General features: G+C 41.4%; 1 protein-coding gene across 1 annotated transcript in view; it reads left to right on the forward strand.

Annotated features, from left to right (window-relative positions):
• Positions 1–26,179, forward strand: part of snx13 (sorting nexin 13) — a 34,510-nt gene extending 8,331 nt beyond the window's left edge. The window contains exons 2-25 of the mRNA XM_037692761.1: positions 5,351–5,463; positions 6,139–6,241; positions 6,368–6,457; positions 7,545–7,666; positions 7,750–7,868; positions 10,349–10,453; positions 10,582–10,670; positions 10,786–10,869; positions 10,960–11,098; positions 11,229–11,317; positions 11,457–11,556; positions 15,574–15,767; positions 19,131–19,235; positions 19,316–19,486; positions 19,586–19,655; positions 20,191–20,333; positions 20,418–20,525; positions 20,606–20,716; positions 20,841–20,990; positions 21,132–21,203; positions 21,277–21,422; positions 21,509–21,577; positions 21,649–21,761; positions 25,657–26,179. Of these exons, the coding sequence (XP_037548689.1) occupies positions 5,351–5,463; positions 6,139–6,241; positions 6,368–6,457; positions 7,545–7,666; positions 7,750–7,868; positions 10,349–10,453; positions 10,582–10,670; positions 10,786–10,869; positions 10,960–11,098; positions 11,229–11,317; positions 11,457–11,556; positions 15,574–15,767; positions 19,131–19,235; positions 19,316–19,486; positions 19,586–19,655; positions 20,191–20,333; positions 20,418–20,525; positions 20,606–20,716; positions 20,841–20,990; positions 21,132–21,203; positions 21,277–21,422; positions 21,509–21,577; positions 21,649–21,761; positions 25,657–25,892 (2,841 nt within the window). The 3' untranslated portion in view covers positions 25,893–26,179. The remainder of the gene's footprint in view (positions 1–5,350; positions 5,464–6,138; positions 6,242–6,367; positions 6,458–7,544; positions 7,667–7,749; positions 7,869–10,348; positions 10,454–10,581; positions 10,671–10,785; positions 10,870–10,959; positions 11,099–11,228; positions 11,318–11,456; positions 11,557–15,573; positions 15,768–19,130; positions 19,236–19,315; positions 19,487–19,585; positions 19,656–20,190; positions 20,334–20,417; positions 20,526–20,605; positions 20,717–20,840; positions 20,991–21,131; positions 21,204–21,276; positions 21,423–21,508; positions 21,578–21,648; positions 21,762–25,656) is intronic.
• Positions 26,180–26,359: the final 180 nt, after the last annotated feature.

Raw genomic sequence — 26,359 nt, forward strand, 5'->3', positions numbered from 1 at the left:
CGTGCACATGCATGAGTCACATAAATAGAACTACAATCCTTCTTTACCATTTTCTTCTTGCACGTGCGTCTATTTATAGTGGAGATAACTGATGGGCCTTTCAAGTGCGTGAAGTTAAATCGTGTCAACAGTGATTAGAGGCGGTGAATGTAAATGAAGCAGATTTTGTTCTAGATCCTTTAATCACGTTGTATCAGGAGAACTTGATTATCAGAAAATGTCTGTAGATGTTGAGACATTTTGTCCATGCTTCTTCCAGTTTCTTAGTGTTTGTGCCTCTGTGTCTTCCCAGTGTGTGTTGTGCAACAAACTGGCTAGATGTTTTGTGAGTGTGCGTCCTGGGCTTGGGTGTTAATCGCTGCAACAGGTGCTTCGTGTTTTAAAACCTGTGTAAGCTGTGGTGACTCAGGAGTGTCGGTTATCGTCTCTCCTGTCAAAGCCGAGCCTCCACAGTCTCGTCACGCAGCGCTACTGACAACCTGCAGAGTCGGTGCTGCTCGTAGGCACGTCGGACACGACCAGTCTGAGATGGTCAGGTTACCCGTTATTTTTCAGGGAATCACTTCTTTATGTTACAGTTAACCCTGACTGTTTACAAGTAACATTCAAACCAGGGGTGCACCGTTCAATTTATCGGCCCCGATTTAATTAATTTTGGGAAATCGGGAATTGGCCAATATTTGCATGAGAAACAGATTTTACAGATTCTTTTAGTTTTAACAACAGTTGTCTGAACTTCATTTATATTTCAGAGTGCTACCTCATGGCCAGTTAAAACCAGTTTGTAATGTTTCTAAGATATTGTTCAAGGGTGTGTTTTTCAATAAAACAAGACTGGAAAATTGTAGGTGCACTGTGACTTTATAACACCGGACAGTGTTGCTTATAGAACGAAATCAGCAGGTCAGACTTTTTAGAAATCGGTGATCAGCCAGAAAACTGTAATCGGTGCTCCCCTAATTCAAATGCTTCTTTGGTTGAACTTTACATGCACACATTTTTGATCACATGCTATTTAAATGTTTTCCAACCTTCTTGTTGATGTAGCCTGAAAGTGTTGCTCTCACTTTCTGAAAGCTTTGCACTTCGTAACAGCAGTATGTCTATTAGAGCTGGAAACATATTTCTAAATGGGAAAAAGTGACGGCTTCATTGGCTTCCACTTGACTTTTATGCTTCATGTTTTTTCCTACAACACTCATTAGCTGCAACACATGGGAACAATGAAAAATGATGAAATGAATAAAAAGACAACAAACGTGATCACTTCTTATAAAAGCTTCATTTGGTGTGAGTACCACCTGCTGCAGTAAAAGCTGGGTGATGATTATACATTGGTCTCCGTGTGTGTGCACATTATTTGTCTGTTAGCAAAATATCCTAAATCACTTGACAGGTTTGAATGAAACTCGGAACACAATTATTAGATGTACATCGCAGATAATGCAAGAGCTTTGCTTCAAACTTTGACATTCAATGGATTAAATAAAATAGTTTTTTTGTTAGCTGCAGCATTACATTTTTTTCACAGCATCAGAGCTAAATAAGATCATCTCAAAAAGGTTTTGTCTTATTTAATATTTTCAGCTGCTTCATCATCTTTTCTGTTCAGCACAGTGCAGCGTGTTTGTAGGTTAATATAAATGAATTGGACCAAAATACTGTCCTGTAAAACTGTAAGATTCATGCACTGTTTTACACATAGTTGTAACAGTGTGACATGCTGTGAGAAAACTTTTACTTTCTGAGCACCTCAGTGGTATAACTCACTTGATTGTCCAAAGTGTGGCCCGAGGGCCATTTGCGGCCCCTGGAGTGATTTTGTGTGGCCCACAACTGTTGCAGTTTTATAATGGTATCATTTTGCAGACTTTCTACAAATTACTTGTTAATCTTTTTTTTATATAATGTTTAGGTTTAACATCAAAACAGATGAAAAACAATCTTCTCAAAATGAGGACAAACCTTTAGTTTAATTTTCACTTCATGGTACAAAGCACCAAAAACCTTTACTGATTTCTACCAGAGAGGAGACTTTTGGATAATAATTCATAAAACTTGTCTAAATGTTGCAGTTGATAAAATAATCAAGAGGGAAACTGGACATTTTAAAATGATTATAACGAGGTATCATCTACATACGATTTGATCAACTTTATCAAATCTTCAATCTGTTGTAGTGACAGCTGGATGATGTTTCAGAACTTGGATCAGTCTTTTGGGTCCAAAGGGTTGATGGACCATCTTTTAAAAGGACACTTACACAAATTACACTTTTGTTGCTGAGAACAGACTAAAATGAAGTTTTCAAACACAAGAAAACAACAAACATAGACCAAACTAATCAAGTCCTTTTTAATAAAAAGTATAAGTTTAGTGTTTATGAAGCTTTTAATGTTTTGGACCTACAACAATTTAAAACTCTTTCTCCACCAACATTAGTAAACTTGTCCTTTCTTCAAAATGTTCACATTGAGAGTTAAATTCACATTTTTGTGGCCCACGTGTGAAAATGTTTGGACATCCCTGAAGGTCTCACCTGATATAAATGCCCAATATTGTGCAACACTAATACACCATTACTCTTGTGTTTTTGTGCGTTTAGTGCAGAGTCTTATTGCTGATGGTAACGTGATCATCACATAGATCTGTTTAAGCATCTTGAGCACTCGCAAAATTGAATTACAGTATTTTAGGAGTGCTGAGTGGATAAAAGCTTGAACAAATGGTGTAACTGGTGAAAACGTTGTATGTGATCATACATTGCAGCTGGCTCATATGCTTATTTAGGAACACTGCACTCAAATTAAGATGATCAGTGTTTGTGCAAGCTTTAAATTACTTTCTGAACAGCATTCTTGCCTAGCTCAGCTATAATAATGGTCCTCACCATGTGCCTGAATGTTTGACCCTCAGTGTTCCTCTAAGTCTTGCCAAGTCGGAGTTCACATGGGGACAGTATACAGACTAGTGTGGACACAGTTTGAAATGGTTTAAGATGTACCAGAATGATCTGAACCGAATTTTATTACCAGCTGTCATCAGCAGACTTCTTGTAAAGGTGATTATTTCTGTAAATGGTTTGCTGCTGTAACGAGCTTCGCTTTACAACAGATTATTTGTTTGCCTTTACTTTGTATCTGTTTATTTCCTCATGTGTGCTGTGAGTAAACTCAGGGTCAGCAGGTGCCGTTCACTGACACCCTTCAGCGTCAGGGTTTCATTTTGGCCAGCGCGCTGTGAACGTTGTAGCAGGCGATGAAGCATCATTCAAAGCTCGTGTGTAAGATCAGAAACCATGTGAAGTTTGTTTTTGATTTCTTGTTTTTCTCAGTCTAGCCTTAAAATCTTGAGTCAACTGAATGAGTTCATTTGTTACATGGCAGCTCATTTAATTAAACAGCTGCAGGTCCCAGTATTCAAGCATGCAAGAGGAATTGATTTACTGACCAGTTTGTGGCTCCTCGAACTGATGAAGTCCTTTGGATGAAAGACAAAACGTTTCAACACAAATAAACCGTCCAGAGGACCTGACTTAACTTAGCTGGATTTTTTTACCTGATTATTGAGCATGAACGTTGATCTTTAAGAAATGAGTCTGATAAAATTGTGTCAACTTTTTTCGGTACTGGTTTCCTGTGTTCCTAGTGGTTGAGAGTATGGATCTATGAGCATGCTCAGAACACGACAGCCTGTTTGGGTTCATTAGAACAGATGCAGGAGTAATTTTGACTCTAAGCTGCATTTTCTTGTTTGTTGATTTCATTTTTTTTTTTTATCTGAATTTGTGAATCTTGATTTGTTTTATTTGGACTAACTTGTTTGCATGTGTATATCTTCATTACAGAGTCCTGGTCAGTTTAAATGAACCTAAAGTAGCTAAAGAATAAAACGCCTGCATGGATTAAATCGTCTACATGTTTTGCATTTTTCTGATGGATACCAGGAATGCACAAAGTTGTGCGTGTCGTTTTGTCTTGTTTAAAATGGCTGAAAAAGGCGTTCAGTGAAATGAAAACATATTTAAGAACATCTCTGTCTCTGGTCTCCAAACTAGCCGGACATTTTGTCATGTTTTATTGTAAGTAGCAACACTTTGCGTATATTGATGGTGTAGATGGCAGATGTTCTTAAATACGTGAACAGTGCTTTAGTAACAAGTATGTTCTGCAGTGGCTCAAGGTAAAGTGACTGGCCCGTGGTTCTGAACGGGTCATCTGTATAGCTGGCTGCTTGTGTAATGTGTCGGCCGACAGACTCTAGCTGACTGTGGCGTTGAGGACAATGGGTCAGTGTCCTGGGGAAGCTGCGTCGACTCTGGCTCGGAGCTTCTTATCAAAGCAGGTCTGGTGTGAATGTAGGGCAGCCGAAGATGATCACCGCTGATTATCACGTCTGCAATGGCTCCGCAGCTTTAACAGGTGAAACTGAAACAGCCTTGACTGAATATCTGTTTTACAAAAGCATCTCACGACGCCACAAGTTTTGCAACATTTGACTCAAATTGCACAGCCTGGTTTAAACAGTGTAGCAGAGTTATCCGTCGTATGCGTAATAACCTCCAGCGTTCGTGTGTGCACTCTGCAGCGTAATGAAATAAAAGTTTTCTGGTGTTTTAGTTGTCACTTTTTGTTAGAAAGTATAAAACTGGAAAAAGTAGAGAAGCTTTCAAGGAAAGGTGGGAAAAGGTTATTGAATTCAGAACTTGTTTTCCTGTGGTGACAATAACCGGATAAACCTTAGGATGTGTGACACATACACACACACATGCACGTCACATTCTTTGTCTAGCGCCCCCTAGCAGTTTCACACACCACAGTGTGAGTCATCTTAATCTTTTCCTGTACCAACATCTCTAAAGTTTAGACCTCTGTTTGTCCTGCTGGGTGATGTCATGAAGACACTGAACGCACGATGAGTTGAGTGTTTTCTTGCACACTCATGGCTTCATCTGCTTCTTTTTTATTTTTTATTTATTTTAGATGTAGCCAAGCAAAGACAAGTAATTGCTAAAGATTTCTGACTTCCTACGTTTGAGGTTCAGAGAATGCATGATGATAAATCTGCTCTGCAGGTGATGCACTGAATGATGTAAACGTAGGAATCATCGATGTGTCAAAACATATTCTGGTTTATACCTAACAATGCTACTGTTTGTTTTTTCTTAACTTGCCTCATGCTCAAACAAACAGAACTTATAGTCACGCTGGTAGAAAAACATTTGTAAAGAAATGAACATTTTTTTGTTATAATGAATATTTAATATGGATTGTGGTTTATCATTAGATGCTATTCCAAGAATAAGCAGCATATAATGTTGATAACTTGGTTTTATTCTTCTGTGTTTCAGGCCAGTCTGTCCATCTGGGGATGGGGGGGCCTTGGAGTTGTGCTGTTCCTCGTCACCTTCGGACCTTTTGCCATATTCTACCTGGCCTTTTATATTTTTTGCTTTATTGGCGGGTGAGTATCTGTTATTTCAATATAAATAATTCTTCTTTCACTATATAAAAATCAAAGGGGGAGTGGTGGCGCAGAGGTTAGAGAAGGTGGGTCTGTGATCGGAAGATTGCCGGTTCAACTCCCTGTGTCAGCATCATCAAAATGTGGGTGAGAAAGGTGAAACACCCACACCTGTCTCCACCCTCATTTGACCAACTCTGGGCCCTTGAGCAAGGCCCTTAACGCCCAAACTGCTCCCCCGGGTGGCCCAGATGTATAAAAACCATGGCAGCACGGTGGCACAACTGGTATGGCTGCTGCCTCTCAGCGAGCAGGTCCCTGGTTCAAATCCTGGTCCGGGGGCCTTTCTGGGTGGAGTTTGCATGTTCTCTCCGTGGGTTTTCTCCGGGTACTCCGGTTTCCTCCCACAGACCAAAAACATGCATGTTAGTCTGATTGGTAACTCTGAATTGTCCCTAGGTGTGAGTGAGAGAGTGAATGGTTGTTTGTCTTGTTTGTCTCTATGTGTCCTTGTGATGGACTGGAGACCTGTCCAGGGTGTCCCCCGCCCCTCGCACAGTGATTGCTGGACACGGGCACCGGTGACCCCTGTGACCCAAAATGGAAGAAGGGGGTAAAAGATAATGGATGGATGGATATAAATCGTGTTTATTTCAATGTCTTTTTGTATTTCAGGGGTTTTGTGGTCACTTTGCTTTATGGAAAGATAAACTCGGAGAAGCACCTGGAAAAGTGCGAGCACTCGTACTTGGCACCAACACAAATTGGTATTGTGAAGGTAAGCACAAACAAAACAATCACTAATCAGATTATTTTGGCACATATTACAAGAAGAGGAGAGCATTTGATTGTTACTGTTCTTACCATTGTTTTGTTTGATTGTGATGTATTCTGACTCTTTCAGACACTGGACGAGATGAAACTGGAGATAAAACCTATAAAAATTGACAGGAGACTGACTGGTTCCAGTATAATCGATGAACCGCTACAACAGGTGTGTCCTCCTTTTCCTCTTCCCCTGTGTAACGTTATTGAGTTGAACAGAAGAGTGGCCATAGAGAAGGCTCAAGATGAACTATAAAATGAGGTGCAGCTGGATGCAAGGCAAAATGTGATTTATTAAAACATTAAAGTTTTATAGCACTCACAGGAAAATAAATTGCAGAAGTTTTAGCCACAGTCTTGTGTGTGACATGAAACATGATGGTTGTACCGTTCCACTTGCTTTATTTAATCTCATCCTTGTATATAATTATTACCTCACACTCGAACATAAAAACCACCTCCAAGTGAACGCAAGTTTTGCCTTTTCAATATGGCGTCACAATGAGCCAAAATATTTAGCTACTTTAAGAAAATGTTTTAAACTTTTTAACAAATATATTGGTTAAACCAAGGTCTTTAAACTGTGATTTTATTTAATTACAAAGTTGAAGCAAATCTTTTCATCCTTCTGTGCCAGAACTCTCTCGTGCCTGAAGCAAAAAGCAAAGATTGTGCAGAGCTGGGATATTTTCTCAGAGTTTAGTGTTAACACAGCTCAACATGTGTGGGAATAAATATTCTAAGTGCTGGTTGTATGACTAATACAAGCTTAGTGGCTTTTGTGTTATAGTCAGCGTATTTTTTCCAACAATTTCTGCTGTTCAAACACTCAGAGTGAAGAAAAAATATGTTTATGCATGTTGTTCTCAGTAGCCAGCCACAGTGAAGTGCAAACACAGCAGACTGTGCTGGTCAGATGACCCTGACTGGTCCACCCATGTGACTCAGGATCCCTCCCACCCCCCTCCACTGTTTTCCTGGGAACTTATCATTTCAGCTGCATGTAAACCTCCATATCTCACAGATATCATACTTTCTCTGAGAACACTGATGTCTTTATCTGCTTGTGATATTTTCTTGAATGTACTCGAACAAAATGCTTTCTCACTCTGCAGCGTGTTCAGTTCACTTCATCAAACTGCTTATGTCTGGAAATGGCTTGTATCTTCAAGTTTTATCCCTCTTAAGATAATGTTGTAGAGTTGACGTGCTTTTAGCTGTTTGATTATCTCTTCTCCTTCCATATTTGCACTTAGGTGATCCAGTTTGCATTGAGAGACTACATCCAGTACTGGTACTACACTCTGAGTGAAGATGAGTCCTTTTTACTGGAGATCAGACAGACGCTGCAGACTGCCCTCATCCAGTTCTCCACACGGTACAAGACTCATGTTCATGCACAGTTACTGTCTCTTACAGTGCACATATTTTAAATCTTAACTGTATCGTGTCTGTGTGAAGGTCCAAAGAGGTGGACTGGCAGCCTTACTTCACCACTCGCCTGGTGGACGACTTTGCCACCCATTTACGTGTCTTTAGAAAAGCCCAGGGTCGCCTCGCTGACAGAGAGGACAAGCAAAGTATGCACACTTGTTCATTCTTCATTTAATGTTTGACATGCCTTCAGCATGAATTCAGTTCATTTTTTTAAAATAAAACAATATTACCATATCTTCCACCCTATAAGTCACAGTTTTTTACATAATTTACATGCCCTGCAACTTTTACACCGAAGCGACTTATTTATGTTTTTTCCCATATTTATAAACCAATTTTTGGCTGAGATAGTTTTCATTCATTCTGACTGAAAATATTGAACACTACCATTTTCAACCGCTAGATGGCACTCGAGTAGTATGGCATGCTTTTGTATCATGTAATAGGTAAAATTAGCTATTAATGACACAATCGGCTTTCCGTAGGAGCCACCTTCGTTCAGCTCTGGGATCACGCCTGGAGCAACCGTCAAATCAGCTTCATTTCGCCGCCCCGGTGCAATGCAGCTAATTTCACCATTGAAGTGCATTTATTAAGTAAAAGTTCAACTGAGACACACCTTTACTATAAAGTCGAGCAAACAATTGTGTTTAGGTGTTTATCTTGTTAAATTTCAAAGAAATGCACAGTGAGTCGTCCCTCTGCACGCTCCCGCTTTCGTGAGTCGGCTTTTGAAATGCAGCTGATTTGACCGTCAAAGGACATTTATTAAGGAAAAGTTCAACTGAGACGCACCTTTACTATAATTTCAAGCAAACAAATAATTGTTTTTGTAGTGGACTAGGCCTACGTCAAAACTAAGTCTAAGGTCAAAACTCTTGACCTTTAGAACCTTGTGGGACAGGAACTGTCATTTCATGTATTTGAATACATAGATACAGGTTCACCCATCCTGAGACTTTCTTTCTTGAAGATTCAAGTGAAAAGAACACTCTCTTTTTATTATCATTACTATCTTACAAATGTTGATAATCAAAGTGTCTTAGTTCAAACCATTTTAGATGTTGCAGTGAACTAATCAATTTTATTAACTGAGTAATGATTTTTATTCTCATGTTAAAAGCTGTTACAGAGTAATTATGCATTTTTCTGATTTCTGCTTTTGAATGAGCAAGTGTGTGCGTTTACAAGGTTACAGTCAAACGAAAAACAAGTTGTTATGTTAAAACTGTCATGTTTTAGAATCCTCTCAGACGTAAATAGAGATGTTTTGCACCTGTTTCTTAGAGACGCCAAAACAGAACCCCCTCGGTCTGTGAGAACATTTCTGAGCTGTCCCATAACAATTCTCGCTGTCTCTAACCCCTTACGTCACAAAAACAAACCCCTTCTGGTCGTTTCTGACCAATGAAAAATCCCAAAAAGTGAACCGGGAAAGAGTCTTTAAAATGTCAATACTTCCTGGTCTACACAGACTCACAGGGACACGGAGGGACTCACAGGTACTCACAGAGTGACTTACGACTCACGGAGTTACAGAGTTCACGGAGTTGGAGAGTTGTCAGACTTCTAGAGTTCTGGAGTTCTGATGGAGTGCTGTTGGAGTTCCTGACATGACAACGAAGCTCTTCCGAGTTCCATGGGATTATAACATTTTCCACTGAGGTGAATGTGTGTCGAACAGAGCCTCGCCACTACTTCTGACGGGCTACAGCCATTCGAAGGAGACGCTGGACCGGTAGCGTTAACGGAACACCATATCTGCTGATTATCATCAGAGAGGTAATGGGTCAAGTTTCCTACCAAGCGTACCGAGGCGAGCTGGGCTTCTGATGGAGAGTGTCGGTTCTGGTGACCATTCAATTTCCCTCAAACCCCTTCCTTTACTCCCTCTAAACTTCTTTCCATCTTTAAACTTTCTATCAAGTAGAAATTCTCCCAGATATTTAGAAATGTCTGTGTAAAGTGCTTACCCACATTCGTGTGGGTAAAAGATCATAGTTGTACAGTTTTATAAATGTCAGCAACGGAAAAATCATGGCCGTATGATTTTTCCTGATTGATTGCTTATATTGTTATTTTCATAATTTGCCAAATTAATGTAAATGTTTGATGTTAAATTTGATTCTGTAAATAAATGACCGCATTCATTTTGATGGGTCAAATTTAAATGACGTCTCACGTTTGCATTTCCTTAAATTCAATGCACGTTTTATTCAGTCCAGAAAAATGAGGAACTCGCGTTAAATGATGAATATATCCCAGCATCTGTTCATCTACATTTTTAAGAGTTAATCTTGTTAAATTCTTGTTAAAATCCTCCCGTGCACACTCCCGTGGCCACCATTTGGCAGCCAATCAATTTTTGCCACAACACCGGCCCACATTTCTGGGTTGTCAGTGGTGATGCGTAATAGATGTGACGTATACGGCGAAGCGACGTATTTATGGATTTTTCCACTTTGTTAGACGTATTTGCACTGATGAGACTTATAGGGCGGTGCCACGTGTACGGTGGAAAATACGGTACTCAGTGCTTATTGTAAGTTTGGTGTTATTTTCAAACTTAAAACGTAAAGATAAGAGTTTTGCTACAAGTGCGTGATGAGTGGTTTCCCAACAGGGGACATAACCGAGGAGCTGGTTGAGTCATTCTTTGAGGCGGAGGTGGAGATGGAGAGGAAGATTTGTCGAGACATAGTTTGCACCTCACACAAAGACGAAGAAGGTAAACGCACCGATGTTAAATGTCCTGAAGTCAATAAATGTGACCTCAGATGTACTGCCCTTTGAGGCTGACACTAGTTACTCTAAATATTTGCTCTCTGTGTGTGTGTGTGTGTGTGTGTGTTGCAGGTTTTCTTCGAGACTTGTGCGAGTTGCTTCTGTATCTGTTATTACCTCCTGGTGATTTCCACAATAAGAGCATGAGATACTTCCTAAGGGTAAGTTCATAAAGCAACTGGTGTAAAACGTACAAAGAGAAAAGTTAGAACCATGTGTGTGACACATTTGAAGTAAATTGTTGACTGTGTCTGAAAAATGCTCTTGTTTTTGTAGGAGGTGCTGGCGTACGGTGTGCTCCTTCCTCTGATCAACCAGCTGAGTGATCCAGACTACATCAACCAGTTTGTCATCTGGATGGTGAAGATCCAAACTACTAACAGTCTCACAAACAAGTTTATTCACTTTATAAATGGAAATAAAATCCCGTATGTTGTAAATTGTGTCTAGATTAGAGATTCCAGTTGTAACTACGAAGCCTTCATGAACATCCTGAAGTTAACAGACAAACCTCCAGAGCTGGAGGCCGTTAAAGACAAGGTGGTGGAGGAGCTGCAGTACCTCCGCTCCCTGGATACTGCTGGAGATGGTGCGCTGTCACTTTCTTTTTTTCTACATGAACAAATCAAGATGACTTTGTCATACTGAGACCTAAATAAGTCTTGGTGAAGCAAATGAACGGCTTTCTTAATGTTAGTGTCTTTCTGTTTCTCTTTTAGACATTAATGTGATCAAGAACCAGATAAACAGTCTAATGTTTGTGAAGAAGGTGTGTGAGACCAGAATACAAAGACTACAGTCTGGAAAGGTGAGAAACGGTGTTTATTCTGATCACTTTCTTTAGACGTGACTAAAGTTCATTATGGTGTGTAATTCACCTTCTGCAGCTGGATCATCTCAAACTCAGTTTGTTACTTTGAGGTTTTCCTTGTTTCTCTCTGGTGTAGGAGGTCGATACATTGAAGCTGGCAGCCAGCTTTGGCAAGTTGTGTGTTATCCCGCTGGATCACATCCTGGTGCACAACATCGCTCTGCAGTTCTTCATGGGTAAACACACCATGACTCATCCCACAGATGTCCAAACTCACTAGTTCTCAGCAGATTTCAACCATAACATCTCTGTTACTCGTCTTGGTTTTCCATAATGTCGCTAATCTCTTGGTAACTCCAGCTTGTCATCTCCTTAAATCTCTCCTGTCAAAGATCAAAACGTAATCTGCTTTCCAGATCAGATTAATAGAATAGAATTCAACTTTATTGTCATTGCACATGTCACAGGTACAAAGCAACGAAATGCAGTTTGCATCTATCCAGAAGTGCTTAGCAAGAAAAATAAATTGGTAGATATATATAGTACAATATACAGTAAGTTGCTTTGAATATGCTATAGGTATAAATATATACAGGTTGTGAGTGTACAGACTATGAACAGGTTATAATATGAAGGGGTATAAACAGCTATATAAAAGAAAAAAAAAATATATATATAAGTATGTGAGTACTTATGAACAGTAGATAGTAGATTATGTGTACAGTTTGTACAGTAGTGGGCTAACGGATGAAAGTTCAGGTGGTGGTGTTACAGTCCATGTGTTGTTGTGTGTATGAGAATACAGACCGTTGTTGTTATTCAGATGTCAGGAGGCAGAGTTCAGGAGTGTGACAGCTGTGGGGAAGAAGTTGTTCCGGTACCTGGTGGTTTTAGTCCGGAGGCTCCTGTAGCGCCTCCCAGAGGGCAGGAGGATGAAGAGTCTGTGTGCTGGGTGGCTGAAGTCTTTTATGATTTTTCCAGCCCTTTTCAGACACCGCTTCCTGTAGATGTCCTTTATGGCAGGAAGTGGTGATCCGGTGATGTGTTGGGCGGCTTTCACCACTCTCTGCAGCGCCTTCCGGTCTGAGGCAGAGCAGCTCCCGTACCAGACTGTGATGCAGTTAGTCAGGATGCTCTCAATGGTGCAGCGGTAAAAGTTCACCAGGATGTCTGAGGACAGGTGGTTCTTCTTCAGAGTCCTCAGAAAGAAAAGACGCTGGTGAGCTTTCTTGATCAGTTTGGAACAGCCGGTCGTCCAGGTGAGATCCTCGGAGATGTGGACACCCAGGAACTTGAAGCTGTTCACACGTTCCACCACCGCCCCCTTGATGTAGATGGGTGGATGTGGGCCAGCGTTCCTCCTGAAGTCCACGATGAGCTCCTTAGTCTTCTCGGTGTTGAGCAGCAGGTTGTTGTTGTCACACCACTCAGCCAGACGAACCACCTCCTCCCTATAAGCGGTCTCATCGTTGTCTTTGATGAGGCCGATCACCGTGGTGTCATCTGCAAACTTAATGATGGTATTGGAACCATCAACAGGTTTGCAGTCATGGGTGAAGAGGGAGTAGAGGAAGGGACTCATCACACAGCCTTGTGGTACACCGGTGTTAATAGTGATGATAGATGAGCAGTGGTTATCCAGCCGGACATGTTGGGGTCGGTTGGTCAGAAAGTCCAGTAACCAGTTGCCCATGAGGGAACTGATGCCCAAGTCTGTGAGTTTTGTGATGAGTTTTGAGGGGATGACTGTGCTGAATGCTGAACTAAAATCTATGAACAGCATCCGGGCAAAGGTGTTTTTGTTGTCCAAGTGTGAGAGAACAGAGTGCAGCGCTATGGAGACTGCATCCTCTGTGCTCCTGTTCTGGTGGTATGCAAATTGGTGGGGGTCCAGGGTGGGGGGGAGACAGGATTTGAGGTGTACTAGGACCAGCTGCTCAAAACACTTTGCGATGATGGAGGTGAGGGCTACCGGACGGTAGTCGTTGAGTCTTGATGGTTTTGAGTATTGGGACGATGGAGGTGGTTTTGAAGCAGGTTGGTACCACAGCACGGGCCAAGGACAGGTTGAATATGTCCGTCAGTACTCCTGCCAGCTCCCCAGAACATGCTCTAAGAACACGTCCAGGAATGCCATCAGGACCCGCAGCCTTGTGAACTTTAATCCTGCTCAGCGCCGCTCCTACATAGGTGGGGAAAAGAGTCAGTGGTTGGTGGTCTGGAGACACATCTGCCTTAGTTGTAGTTGTTGGGTTCCCTCTCTCAAAACGAGCATAGAAATTGTTGAGCTCATTGAGGAAGGAAACATCAGAGGAGACGGGGGAGGGGTTGATGGCCCTGTAATCTGTAAGACTTTATATGTGTTGTGAAAACAATCCCATAATTTTAAAACTGTGGCCACATGTATTACTGTGATGTTTATCCTTCTCTAATTATCAAAAGAAATGTGGGAAATTATGTAAATCACTTCATAAGACTTGACCAACAAACTGTATAAAAAGCTCATACAGGTCCTTCTCAAAAAATTAGCATATTGTGATAAAGGTCATTATTTTCCATAATGTAATGATAAAAATGAAACTTTCATATATTTCAGATTCATTGCACACCAACTTAAATATTTCAGGTCTTTAATTGTTTTAATACTGATGATTATGGCATACAGCTCATGAAAACCCAAAATGCCTGTCCCAAAAAATTAGCATATTTCATCCCACCAATGAAAGACAAGTGTTTTTAATACAAAAAACACCAACCTTCAAATATCATGTTCAGTTATGCACTCAATACTTGGAATCCTTTTGCATGAATGACTGCTTCAATGCGGCGTGGCATGGAGGCAATCAGCCTGTGGCACTGCTGAGGTGTTATGGAGGTCCAGGATGCTTCGATAGCGGCCTTAAGCTCATCCAGAGTGTTGGGTCTTGCGTCTCTCAACTTTCTCTTCACAATATCCCACAGGTTCTCTATGGGGTTCAGGTCAGGAGAGTTGGCAGGACAATTGAGCACAGTAATACCATGGTCAGTAAACCATTTACCAGTGGTTTTGGCACTGTGAGCAGGTGCCAGGTCGTGCTGAAAAATGAAATCTTCATCTCCATAAAGCTTTTCAGCAGATTGAAGCATGAAGTGCTCCAAAATCTCCTGATAGCTGCATTGACCCTGCCCTTGATAAAACACAGTGGACCAACACCAGCAGCTGACATGGCACCCCAGACCATCACTGACTGTGGGTGCTTCACACTGGACTTCTGGCATTTTGGCATTTCCTTCTCCCCAGTCTTCCTCCAGACTCTGGCACCTTGATTTCCGAATGACATGCAAAATTTGCTTTCATCCAAAAATAGTACTTTGGACCACTGAGCAACAGTCCAGTGCTGCTTCTCTGTAGCCCAGGTCAGGCACTTCTGCCGCTGTTTCTGGTTCAAAAGTGGCTTGACCTGGGGAATGTGGCACCTGTAGCCCATTTCCTGCACACGCCTGTGCACGGTGGCTCTGGATGTTTCTACTCCAGACTCAGTCCACTGCTTCCACAGGTCCCCAAAGGTCTGGGATCGGCCCTTCTCCACAATCCTCCTCAGGGTCCGGTCACCTCTTCTCGTTGTGCAGCGTTTTCTGCCACACTTTTCCCTTCCCACAGACTTCCCACTGAGGTGCCTTGACACAGCACTCTGGGAACAGACTATTCGTTCAGCAATTTCTTTCTGTGTCTTACCCTCTTGCTTGAGGGTGTCAATGATGGCCTTCTGGACAGCAGTCAGGTCGGCAGTCTTACCCATGATTGTGGTTTTGAGTAATGAACAAGGCTGGGAGTTTTTTAAAGCATCTGGAATCTTTTGCAGGTGTTTAGAGTGACGTCGTTGATTCAGATGGTTAGGTTAATAGCTTGTTTAGAGAAACTTTTCATGATGTGCTAATTTGTTGGGACAGGCATTTTGGGTTTTCATGAGCTGTATGTCATAATCATCAGTATTGAAACAATTAAAGACCTGAAATATTTCAGTTGGTGTGCAATGAATCTGAAATATATGAAAGTTTCATTTTTATCATTACATTATGGAAAATAATGACCTTTATCACAATATGCTAATTTTTTTAGAAGGACCTGTAGAGGCCTTGGTAATTATAATCTAATGTTTATTTTAGTTAAGAGATCATTATAGCTGCTGAAAATGATCTGTTCAACTTTAAAGACACAGTTCTGATGTATGTGTAGCACCGTTTGGACCACTTTTGTTTACCTCCTGATGCAGACTTCATGCAGGCTGCAGGAGCTCAGGCGGAGCTCTTCTTTTGGCTCACTGTTGAGGGGTACAGAGTGACGGCGCAGCAGCAGCTGATGGTGATGGAGGGCTGGCAGAAGGAGGAGAAGCAGCAGCCCGGCACCACAAAGGGACTCCTCAAGGCCGCTGCTTTGGGTGTTTACGAACAATATCTTTCAGACAAGGTGGGAGGAACATGCAACTCATCACACATCAAATATCCTAAAACTTCAGGTTACTTTTGTTTCTCCGAGTAGCATGAGTGAGTGTGTCACATTGGAAACATCCTCAAGCCCTATATAAAGGGGGAGGGACCCGGTCATCCCCGAGTCTGACGGGCTATTTTACAGTCCCAGCTGGCTCAAGCTAATGAGAGCTTCTGATGAGGTCACACTGAGTGTGTTCCCACTGTGAGACACACAAAACTAATGCTATAGTTTTAAAATAAGATAAACACAACAATATACAGACTCTTTCCAAAAAATTACAACATCATGGAAAAGTTGTTTAACTTCTATAATTCCATTCAAAAAGTTGATCTTTAATTGATGATAGATTCAGGGCCCACAATTTAAACAATTTCTAGTATTTATTTGTTTATTTCTACATAATTTGGGCTTCCAGCTCATGAAACCTATGAAAACAGGATTTAAAAAAATTAGAATACTGTGAAGACATCAGCCCACACTACTTCTCAGTTTTTGCAGAAAAAAAGAAATAAATTAGGATCACAACAAATCAGTCAAAATATGGTACTTTCAAAACGATATGTCAGTCTTCAGTACTTGGTTGTGAATCCCTTTGCTTTAATCTCTGCCTCGATGCAACGTGGCATTGAGTCAATCAGCCTGTGGCACTGACTGGGAGTTATGGAAGCCCAGATTTCCTTGATGCTTGCTGTCAGCTCTTCTTTGTTGTTGGGTCTGGTGCCCCTCATTTTCCTCTTGAGAACACCTCATAGATTCTCAATGGGGTTTAGGTCCAACAAGTTGGCTGGCCAGTCAAGCACTGTGGCATGGGCATCAAACCAGGTGCTTCTGGCGGCATGGGCAGGGGCCAGGTCCTGCTGGAAGATGAAATCTGCATCTCCATACAGATCCTCAGCAGAAGGAATCATCAAGTTCTCTAAAACATTCTGGTAGACGGTTGTGGTGACCCTGGATTTAAGAAAGCAGAGTTTACCAACACCTGCACCGGACATTGCACCCCAAATCATGACTGTGGATATTTCACACTGGACCTCAAGCAGTATGGGTTCTGTTCCTCACCCTTCTTCCTCCAAACACTTGGACCCTGAGTTCTGAATGAAAGGCACACTTTACTTTCATTGGAAAAGAGGACCGAGGAACCCGACAGTTGTAGTCCATCTCCTGGATGTGTCTGAATGTGGTGGTTTGTGAAGCTGTGACTCCCGCCTCATTCCACTCTTTCTGGATCTCTGCCAGATTCTGGAATCTTCTGTTTGATAATCCGATGAAGCCCACAGTCATCTCTTTTGCTGGTGCATCTTCTCCTGCCACATTTTGCTCGTCCACTTGATATGCTTGGACACAGCACTCTGTGAACAGCCAGCCTCCTTAGCTATGAACTTTTGTGTTTTACCATCCTATGGAGGGTATCAATGATGGTCTTCTGGCCAGTTGTTATGTCTGCAGTCTTCTCCATATTGAACTGAACTGAGACAATTCTTCTTCTTCTTGGTTTTTTATGGCGGTTGGCAAACAACATTTGGTGCATTACTGCCGCCACCAGTAAGGAGTGTGAATCAGGACTAGCAAGCAAAAAAAAAACTATATTCTTTAATTAACCCCGTTACTATTAGATAACGAAAAATAATCAAGACTTGCATCAAAATATTTTTTCCCTAATAAGTGTAAAAGAGTATACTGTTCTTTTTCTCGTGCAAGACTCGTTATCATTTCTGTTCTTTCTTTCTGGTATTTCCTACAGACAGACATTACATGTTCTATAGTTTCACTTTCCCCACAAAACTCACACTTTCCTGTGTCATGTTTCCCCATTATATGTAGCGTTGCATTAAGTCCTGAATGACCTAACCGTAGCCGAGTTATTATTCTTTCCTGTAATCTATTTCTTCCAACACCTCTTCTATTTTCTCCAACCTTCCTTTGAATTCTATAGAGCCATCTTCCTTTTACATCCTCTTCCCACTGCTTCTGCCATTTTTCTCTCATTTTTCTTTTAATAATACTTTTAGTCTCTGACTTACTAAATGATACTCTTACATTAATTTCTTTTCCCTTTGCAGAGTCTTTGGCCTTCTTGTCTGCCATTTCATTTCCTTTCACTCCTGTATGTGCTGGTACCCATAGAAACACAAGAATTAACCCCATCATCTGAATCCGATATAATATTTGCTGAATATCTGGACGACTTTCCGAGTGACTTCTTTGTAAACTGATTAATGATGAGCTTGAATCAGAACAGATGATGGCTCTTAAAGGTCTTGTTTCTTCTACCCATTCCACTGCTAACATTATTGCAACCATTTCTGCAGTATAAACAGAGAGTCCTTCATTCACTCTCTTCTCTATGTTAAGTTTAAATCTGGAATTATAACTGCTACTCCTGTATCACCTGACGGACTCTGGGAAGCATCTGTATACATTTTTACATAATCATAATATTTCTCTATGTACTCTTGTACTATTGTTGAGTTACATATGAATGTTTTATCTAATTTCCTTCTGTGTAACAAAGTTAAGTCTACATTGGCCTCAGGTATAATTCACGGTGGAATTATTGATAATGGCACAGTTGGACTGATTTTTAAATTATGTATTTCTAATTCCTTTGTTTCCTCTATAATTTTCAAGACATGGAATTTGTTGTCTGCTCTGTCCGTCTCCCAACATTGTTGTAAAATTACCTGTGCAGGATGATTTTGACTGTGTCCCTTTAGATTAGCCCAATAATTTAATGATAATTGTCTCCTTCTTAATGTTAGTGGCATTTCTCCCGTCTCTACCTGTAGAGCTGAAGTTGAAGTAGTTTTCATTGCACCTGAGATTAATCTCAAAGCCGGATACTGATTTGCATCCAGTTTTCTGAGAGCTGTGTCTGAAGCTGAACTGAGACAATTGAACCAAACGGAAGCAGTTTAATGACACCTGGGGAAACCTGTGCAGGTGCTTTGAGTTTAGTAGAGGATTAGTGTCACACTCCGTTTAAAACATTCGTGCCCTGCAACATTTGGGCTGATTTCTCCACAGTGTTCAAATTTTTTAAAATCCTTTTTTCGTGGGTTTCATGAGCTGGAAGCCCAAACTATGTAAAAATAAACAAATAAGTACTTGAAATCATTTAAATTATGGGCCCTGAATCTATCATCTATTAAAAATAAACTTTTTGAATGGAATTATTAAAGTAAAAAAAACTTTTTCATGATATTCTAATTTTTTGGAAAAGGTCTGTGTATGTTAAACTACTTGTTCTAACTTGTCTTTAAATGCATCATAATTCCACAAGCGCTTAGTTCTTAAAAAGCCTCTTTCTCTCCCTCACGTCGTTACCTACTGACCTAACAGGCGTCTCCCAGAGTACAGGTGGACCAGGCGTTTGTAACAAAACTGGGAGAGAAGCTACAAAAAGACGACCCCACACCTGAGATATTTGATGAAATTCAGAGAAAGGTGCTCAAACATTATATAATCGTTTTGTATGGACAAACTTTCTAAATAATTTTTGTTACAAGTCGTGGATTGTTCCACAGGTGTATGAAATGATGCTGCGCGACGAGCGCTTCTACCCATCCTTCAAGCAGAGTCCTCTCTACGTCCGCATGCTCGCAGAGCTGGACATGCTGAAGGAGCCGAGCTACCGAGGATCAGACGACGGGGATGGAGAGTCCTTCAACGGCTCTCCAACAGGAAGCCTCAACCTGGTGGGTACTGGTAAACACAGACCTGTTTAATGACTTATAGCTGTGCTGTTAGTGTCACTTGGCGCTGAGATTTTTCCCTTTTTAAAAAAACGATTTCAGTCTCTGGACGACCTGACCAATGTCTGCCATGATGAATTTACTCAGCTACACGCCTACATCTCTGACACAGGTACACGTTGCTCAGCTTGAAGGTGTGCTTGTTTAAAAACACGTCTGTCACAAATCATTTTAGATGACCAGGATTAAATGTTTGAAGAGTAAATAACAGCTTGTGTATATCTTCAGACAGTGTGCATTTGGTTTGTGTAACACTTTATGTTGAATTGTTTGTGATTGTGTCTAATTTATTTTGATCTTTAAGCTCTTCCAGTCCTTCCCTGCATGTTCGATCTTCTCACCTCGCTCCACACATCTGCATGTTTGTCTCACCAATATTCATTTCTTTCATTACTTCATCGTTTTTTGTTCTCCCACTTTTTCCCTTCACTTTTTCCTGTCGTCTTATCACTCTTTTTCCACCCGTTCTGCTCCTTATTCTTTCTTTCATGTGTTTTTCTGTCCAACACTTTCCTCCTGCAACACTTCTTCCCTTTGCCTTTTTTTTTTGCCTTTCATCAACCCATCCTCAACCCCACCCCACTTTTGGGATGTATTGCGGGACGGTGTAGCTGATGCTTGTCTTCCCGGCTTCTGGGGTGCCACAGGGGTCTGCAACGATCATGGTAAGACCTACGCACTTTATACCATCACCGTGCTCAGACGGAGCCAAGACGGCAGCGAGGACTGCTGGAAGACCTACAGACGCTACTCAGACTTCCACGACTTCCACATGAGAATCACGGAGCAGGTGATTTAAATCATTTACATCAAAAGTAATCAGTAGCTCGCGCGTTTTTCTTCTTATGAACCTGCTGCATATGTTCTGTTGTAGTTTGAGAGCTTGTCATCGATCCTCAAGCTGCCAGGGAAGAAAACCTTCAACAATATGGACAGAGAGTTCCTGGAGAAGAGAAAAAAGGACCTCAATGCTTACCTTCAGGTACAAGCTTTACGTCCGTATGCATCAGTTGTTAGCTTTGTGTCGTCGTGTGTCACAAACTTAACGTGCGTCTTTTGTAGCTGCTGCTAAACCCAGAAATGGTGAAGGGCTGCCCAAGTCTGATTCCACATGTCTATGACTTCCTGGAGAACAAGGCCTACAGCAAAGGCAAAGGAGAGTTTGCACGAAAGGTCTCTAATTTTATTTAAATTAAATTAAAAAAACTAAAAGCATTTACCGTAATAATCTAGTGTGCAGATTTAAACATCTGATCAAAGATCTTTAAACGTGGATTTTGTCTGTTTTCGCCTTCAGATAGACACGTTTGTGAACCCTCTGCGGAGCTCCATGAGGAACGTGTCCAACGCAGTGAAAGCCCTGCCGGACAGTCTGGCTGAGGGGATGAACAACGTGGGCCGCATGTCAGAAAGACTGGGCCAGGACATCAAACAGTCCATACTCAAGGTGTGCTCAAGGCTTGTTCCCTTGTCTAAACGGTTGCTCTACACTTTTCTCATCTGGTTGAATAAAAATCAATCAAATCTGATGTTTTATATTAATAAATGTCATTAAGTTTGACAGCTGTAGTGATTTGTATTGTTCCAGGTGCCTCCTCTCCTTCCTAAGTCTGACATCGACCCAGAGCACTGTCGAGTGTCAGCCCAGCTCGATGACAACGTGAGTCTGCAGCTCTCCTCTTTAAGGTTTATTTCTTCTCTTTGGTTGTTGTTTTTAACTCTCATGTGTCCAGGTGGATGATAACATCCCTCTGCGGGTGATGCTGCTGCTGATGGACGAGGTGTTCGATCTGAAGGAGAAGAACCAGTGGCTGCGCAGGAACATTAAGAACCTGCTGCAGCAACTCATCAGAGCTACTTATGGAGACACGATCAACAGGTCCGAGGCTCACGACGCGCTCACACTTCTAAATGATCAGCTTCACAAAGAGCACCACTTTAATCCTATTTCTTTTGTTTCTGAAGAAAAATTGTGGATCATGTGGACTACTTGACGTCACCTGAGCAGGTGGCAGACTACGTGAAGAAGTTCAGGTAACTGGGCCCCTGTTGTGTTTGCTAAATAGTCTGAGGAATCTTGAGTAACCATTTTTATTCCTGTTCAGGGATTCTTACTGGCCTAATGGTATTTTAGCTGAGACTCCACCACGACGGGACAAGTGCATCCGCATGAGGACACGAGTCGCTGCCAAGACGAGTCTGTTGGGCATCATGCCAGGTAAAAATATACGCATTTTATACAACTGTGGTTTATAGACAGGTAGGTGTGTGTGTGTGTGTGTTTTCACACATAATCTTTTTTCTTTAGGAAAACTAAAATGTTCCACTTATAAACTAAACTTAAACAATTTAAATTTCTCTACTTTTCTCACTGACTTTTCCTCCATCTTTGCTTCTACCAATGACTAGGGCTGGGTACCTTTCTAAAAAAAAATCGGTATCGGTACCGGTGTCGATTCCTGGACGGTTCTTTTTTCGGTACCAATTTTGTAATTACTATTAATTCTAACAAGAATAAAATTACGTTACACATTACAGTACAAATTGTGAGTTTTATTTTTTTACTTTGGTATTTTTCTATTCCAAGCAGTTTTCTTACATAAAAATAAACAAATTCGTTCAACCTTTATTTAGACAGGTTAATCCCATTGAGCCTCGAGGACTCATTTACAAGAGAGACCTGATTTCAACAAAGAAAGATGACAACAATGGACAACAGCAACAATAAACAATTATAAAAAGTCATACTGCAGTTTTTTTTTTGTTGTTGTTTTTTTTTACAAATAGGATGGCTAAAAGAAAAAGGTAACAAAAAAACAGCTAGATTCTAAGGCGAATGTAGAAAACTAAAAACAGGAACATGTCTGCGTTGGTCCAGGTCAGAACAACTGTTTCAAACCAGTGACACGTCAGTGTCTAATGTTCACTGCTACACACTGAGGACCTTTTCACTGAACAGTTTTTTTTTTTCAGAAACATCATGTCTGTTTTCTCTGGACACAAACAAGCCCGCTCCTGGCTGATGGTGTCTCCAGCAGTAGAACATGTTCACTCTGAGGCTGTAGATGATGCTTGTTGCACACACAGATACCTGGTTGTCAGTTTGATAGCACTGACATATTGTCCCTCACATTCCACCAGCAGGTCACTGGATTCACTGAGGTTAGGGTTGATGCAGACATCTGTACCTCTGTGTCTCTGCCTGAATCTTCTCTGTGGTTCTCTGGGGTTTAGGGCTCTGATCATCTCCCTAAATGACACGAGAACAAAATATCAACAATAACATGGTTGTGTTATTATTGCTCAAAAAACATCCTCTAGGCTGAGAGATAAAGGTTTAACTGGTCAACAAAATCCTTTAAAGTTTAATTTACCTCCAACATGCAGCTCCACTGTAGAAAAAGCAGCAAACTTTTAACAACAAAGTCTGACTGTCCTGTGGCCTCCACCTCACTTTTCTTTTGTCCTCCTCACATCAGGGTCAGAACCTCCTGTGAGGAGAACATGAACATAAACAGTGAACATTAGTGAACTGTTTAAGCAGCTGACTGGATGGATGAGCAGTTTTACAAGCTAAGATTTATGTTACTGTCAATCTTTAGTTAGTTTCCGAGTTTAGCAAGCTACGTAGATAAAATAAATTTACACACTAATATCTTAAAGTTAGCGTTACATGGATCATAATTTATTTCACCGCGATGTACGTGTTAAGCTGCAGTTACGCTAACAAACGTCAACTCACCAGCTGAAGCACACAGAGACGTCCTCGGAGTTCTTTGATGAAGAGTCCGGTCGTGGAGATAATAAATCGGGACGTTCAGGCTCTCACAGGCTGACTTTAATGCTGAGAGGAGGAGGGGGGAGGCTGCTGAACTCCTCTCTCCTCGCAGAAAACCACGGAGCAACTTTCTGCAGCGCGTGTTGTCGAAGCCGTTAGACAACACGCGCAGCGCACGTGAACCCGTCTGTGGGCGTCACAAGCACCATAGACATACATTACAGTATACATAGATTAGGTACAGCAGCTCTATACAGCTCTGGATGTAATCTGGGTGTAGTCTGTTTGTCATATGTCTGGTGTTTTACCAGCCTGCATGCTGAAACCACGTGACACGTTACAGCCAATACCGAAACTTGACACCGAAAGAAAAGTGATGTTTCAATACATACACCGACCGGTGCAGTTCGGTCGGTGCCATAAAAGAACCTCGGTTCGGTACTCAGCCCTACCAATGACAGATGTGTACAGCCTGTTTTATCAGGAATGGACAAAATAAAAACCCTTCATGTCATATTTACAGGTGCTGGTCCTAAAATCAGAATATGAAAAAGTTGATTTATTTCAGTAATTCCATTCAAAAAGTGAAACTTTATATTATATTCATTCATTACACACAGACTGATATATTTCAAATGTTTATTTATTTTAATGTTGATGATTAAAACTGACAACTAATGAAAACCCCAAATTCAGTATCTCAGAAAATTAGAATATTACTTAAGACCAAATAAAAAAAAGGATTTTTAGAAATGTTGACCAACTGAAAAGTATGAACATGAAAAGTGTGAACATGAAAAGTATGGACATGAAAAGTGTGAACATGAAAAGTGTGAACATGAAAAGTATGGACATGAAAAGTGTGGACATGAAAAGTGTGGACATGAAAAGTGTGGACATGAAAAGTGTGAACATGAAAAGTGTGGACATGAAAAGTGTGGACATGAAAAGTGTGAACATGAAAAGTGTGGACATGAAAAGTATGGACATGAAAAGTGTGAACATGAAAAGTGTGGACATGAAAAGTGTGAACATGAAAAGTGTGGACATGAAAAGTGTGGACATGAAAAGTATGAACATGAAAAGTGTGAACATGTACAGCATCAGTACTTAGTTGTTGCTCCTTTTGCCTGGATTACTGCAGCAATGCAGCGTGGCATGGAGTGGATCAGTCTGTGTCACTGCTCAGGTGTTCTGAGCCCAGGTTGCTCTGATCGTGGCCTTCAGCTCTTCTGAATTGTTGGGTCTGGTGTATCACATCTTTCTCTTCACAATACTCCATAGATTTTCTATGGGGTTAATGTCAGGTGAGTTTGCTGGCCAAGAACATGGTCCTTAAACAGGTACTGGTAACTTTGGCACCATGTGCAGGTGCCAAGTCCTGTTGGAAAATGAAACCTGCATCTCCATAAAGTTGGTCAGCAGCAAGAAGCATGACGTGCTCTTAAACTTCCTGGTAGACGACTGTGTTGACCTTGGACCTCAGAAAACACAGTGGACCAACACCAGCAGATGACATGGCACCCCAAACCATCACTGACTGTGGAAACTTGACCCTGGACCTCAAGCAACATGGATTCTGTGTCTCTCATCTCTTCCTCCAGACTCTGGGACCTTGATTTCCAAAGGAAATGCAAAATTTACTTTCATCAAAGAACAGAACTTTGGACCACTCAGCAACAGTCCCAGGTGCTTCTGATGCTGTCTTTTGTTCAAGAATGCCTTGACACCAGGAATGCGACAGCTGAACCCCTTGTCTTGCATAGGTCTGTGCGTGGTGGTTCTTGAAGCACTGACTCCAGCTGCAGTCCACTCTTTATGAATCTCCCCCACATGACTTTTTGTGTCTTGTCCTCCTTGTGCAAGGTGTCAATGGTCGTCTTTTGGACAACTGTCAAGTCAGCAGTCTTCCCCATGATTGTGTAGCTACAGAACTAGACTAAGACCATTTAAAGGCCTTTGCAAGTGTTTTGACTTAAATAGCTGATTAGTGTGTGGCACCAGGTATCTTCAATATTGAACCTTTTCACAATATTCTAATTTTCTGACATACTGAATTTGGGGTTTTCATTAGTTGTCAGTTATAAACATCAACCTTAACATAAATAAACATTTGAAATATATCAGTCTGTGTGTAACGAATGAATATAATTTACAAGTTTCATTTTTTGAATGGAATTACTGAAATAAATGAACTTTTTCATGATATTCTAATTTTAGGACCAGCACCTGAACGTTGCTGAAGGTGCTGCATACTGTTCTTGTACTAATTATTCTTCCCGCCACCTTAAGAGATTTTCAAACCTACTGATGATCTTTGTTTTTTCTACTTCAGATGAGCTGAAACACATCATTGGAGCAGATACCACAAGAAAGGGCATCCTGCGAGTCTTTGACATGTTTCAGTACCAACCCATGAACCGACGACTCGTCTACGTGTTCTTGGAGGGCTTCTTGGAGACCATGTTCCCTCAGTACAAATTCCCTGAGCTCTTTGTCAAGCTGCACTCCCGTTCACCTCGAATCCACAAGTTCAGTCAGAAACTCAAAGGCTCCTCACTCAAGAGGTGACAGGAAAGGACAGCGGCATCAGGACACGGGCCGACTGGACACGCAGAGACTTGAGAGCTAAAAGTGGAAGTGTTGGGGGTTGATGTGAACATTGAGGTGTGTGTGACTGCTGCCCACTCTCCTTTCACACACTTCTGTCAGTGGAAACACTTCAGACGATCATTTCCACCAAGAGCGAGCCGAAGGACGAGCAGCCGCACTCGCTCTGTGACAGACTAACACAAACCCTATAATTTGCACCAAGACTGAACATGGCAGTCTTTTCTTTTACTTTCTGTATTACCCCCCCCCCCCCCCCCTTTCTTTTTGGATTTTGTTGTTGTTTTGAGCTTTATCTTTATCCAGCCAATGCTGCTTTTTCGTGGTCCAGACTGAGAGCAGACGACAAAAGCTCTTACTGTTTTTAAACTGCAGGACTCGGTATAATCCCACACCTTGCCTTACCGCTTCAGTCCTCCATCTCCGAG

This window comes from Nematolebias whitei, chromosome 19 (genome assembly GCF_014905685.2).
Source record: "Nematolebias whitei isolate Nwh7 chromosome 19, NemWhi1, whole genome shotgun sequence".
NCBI lineage: Eukaryota > Metazoa > Chordata > Actinopteri > Cyprinodontiformes > Rivulidae > Nematolebias > Nematolebias whitei.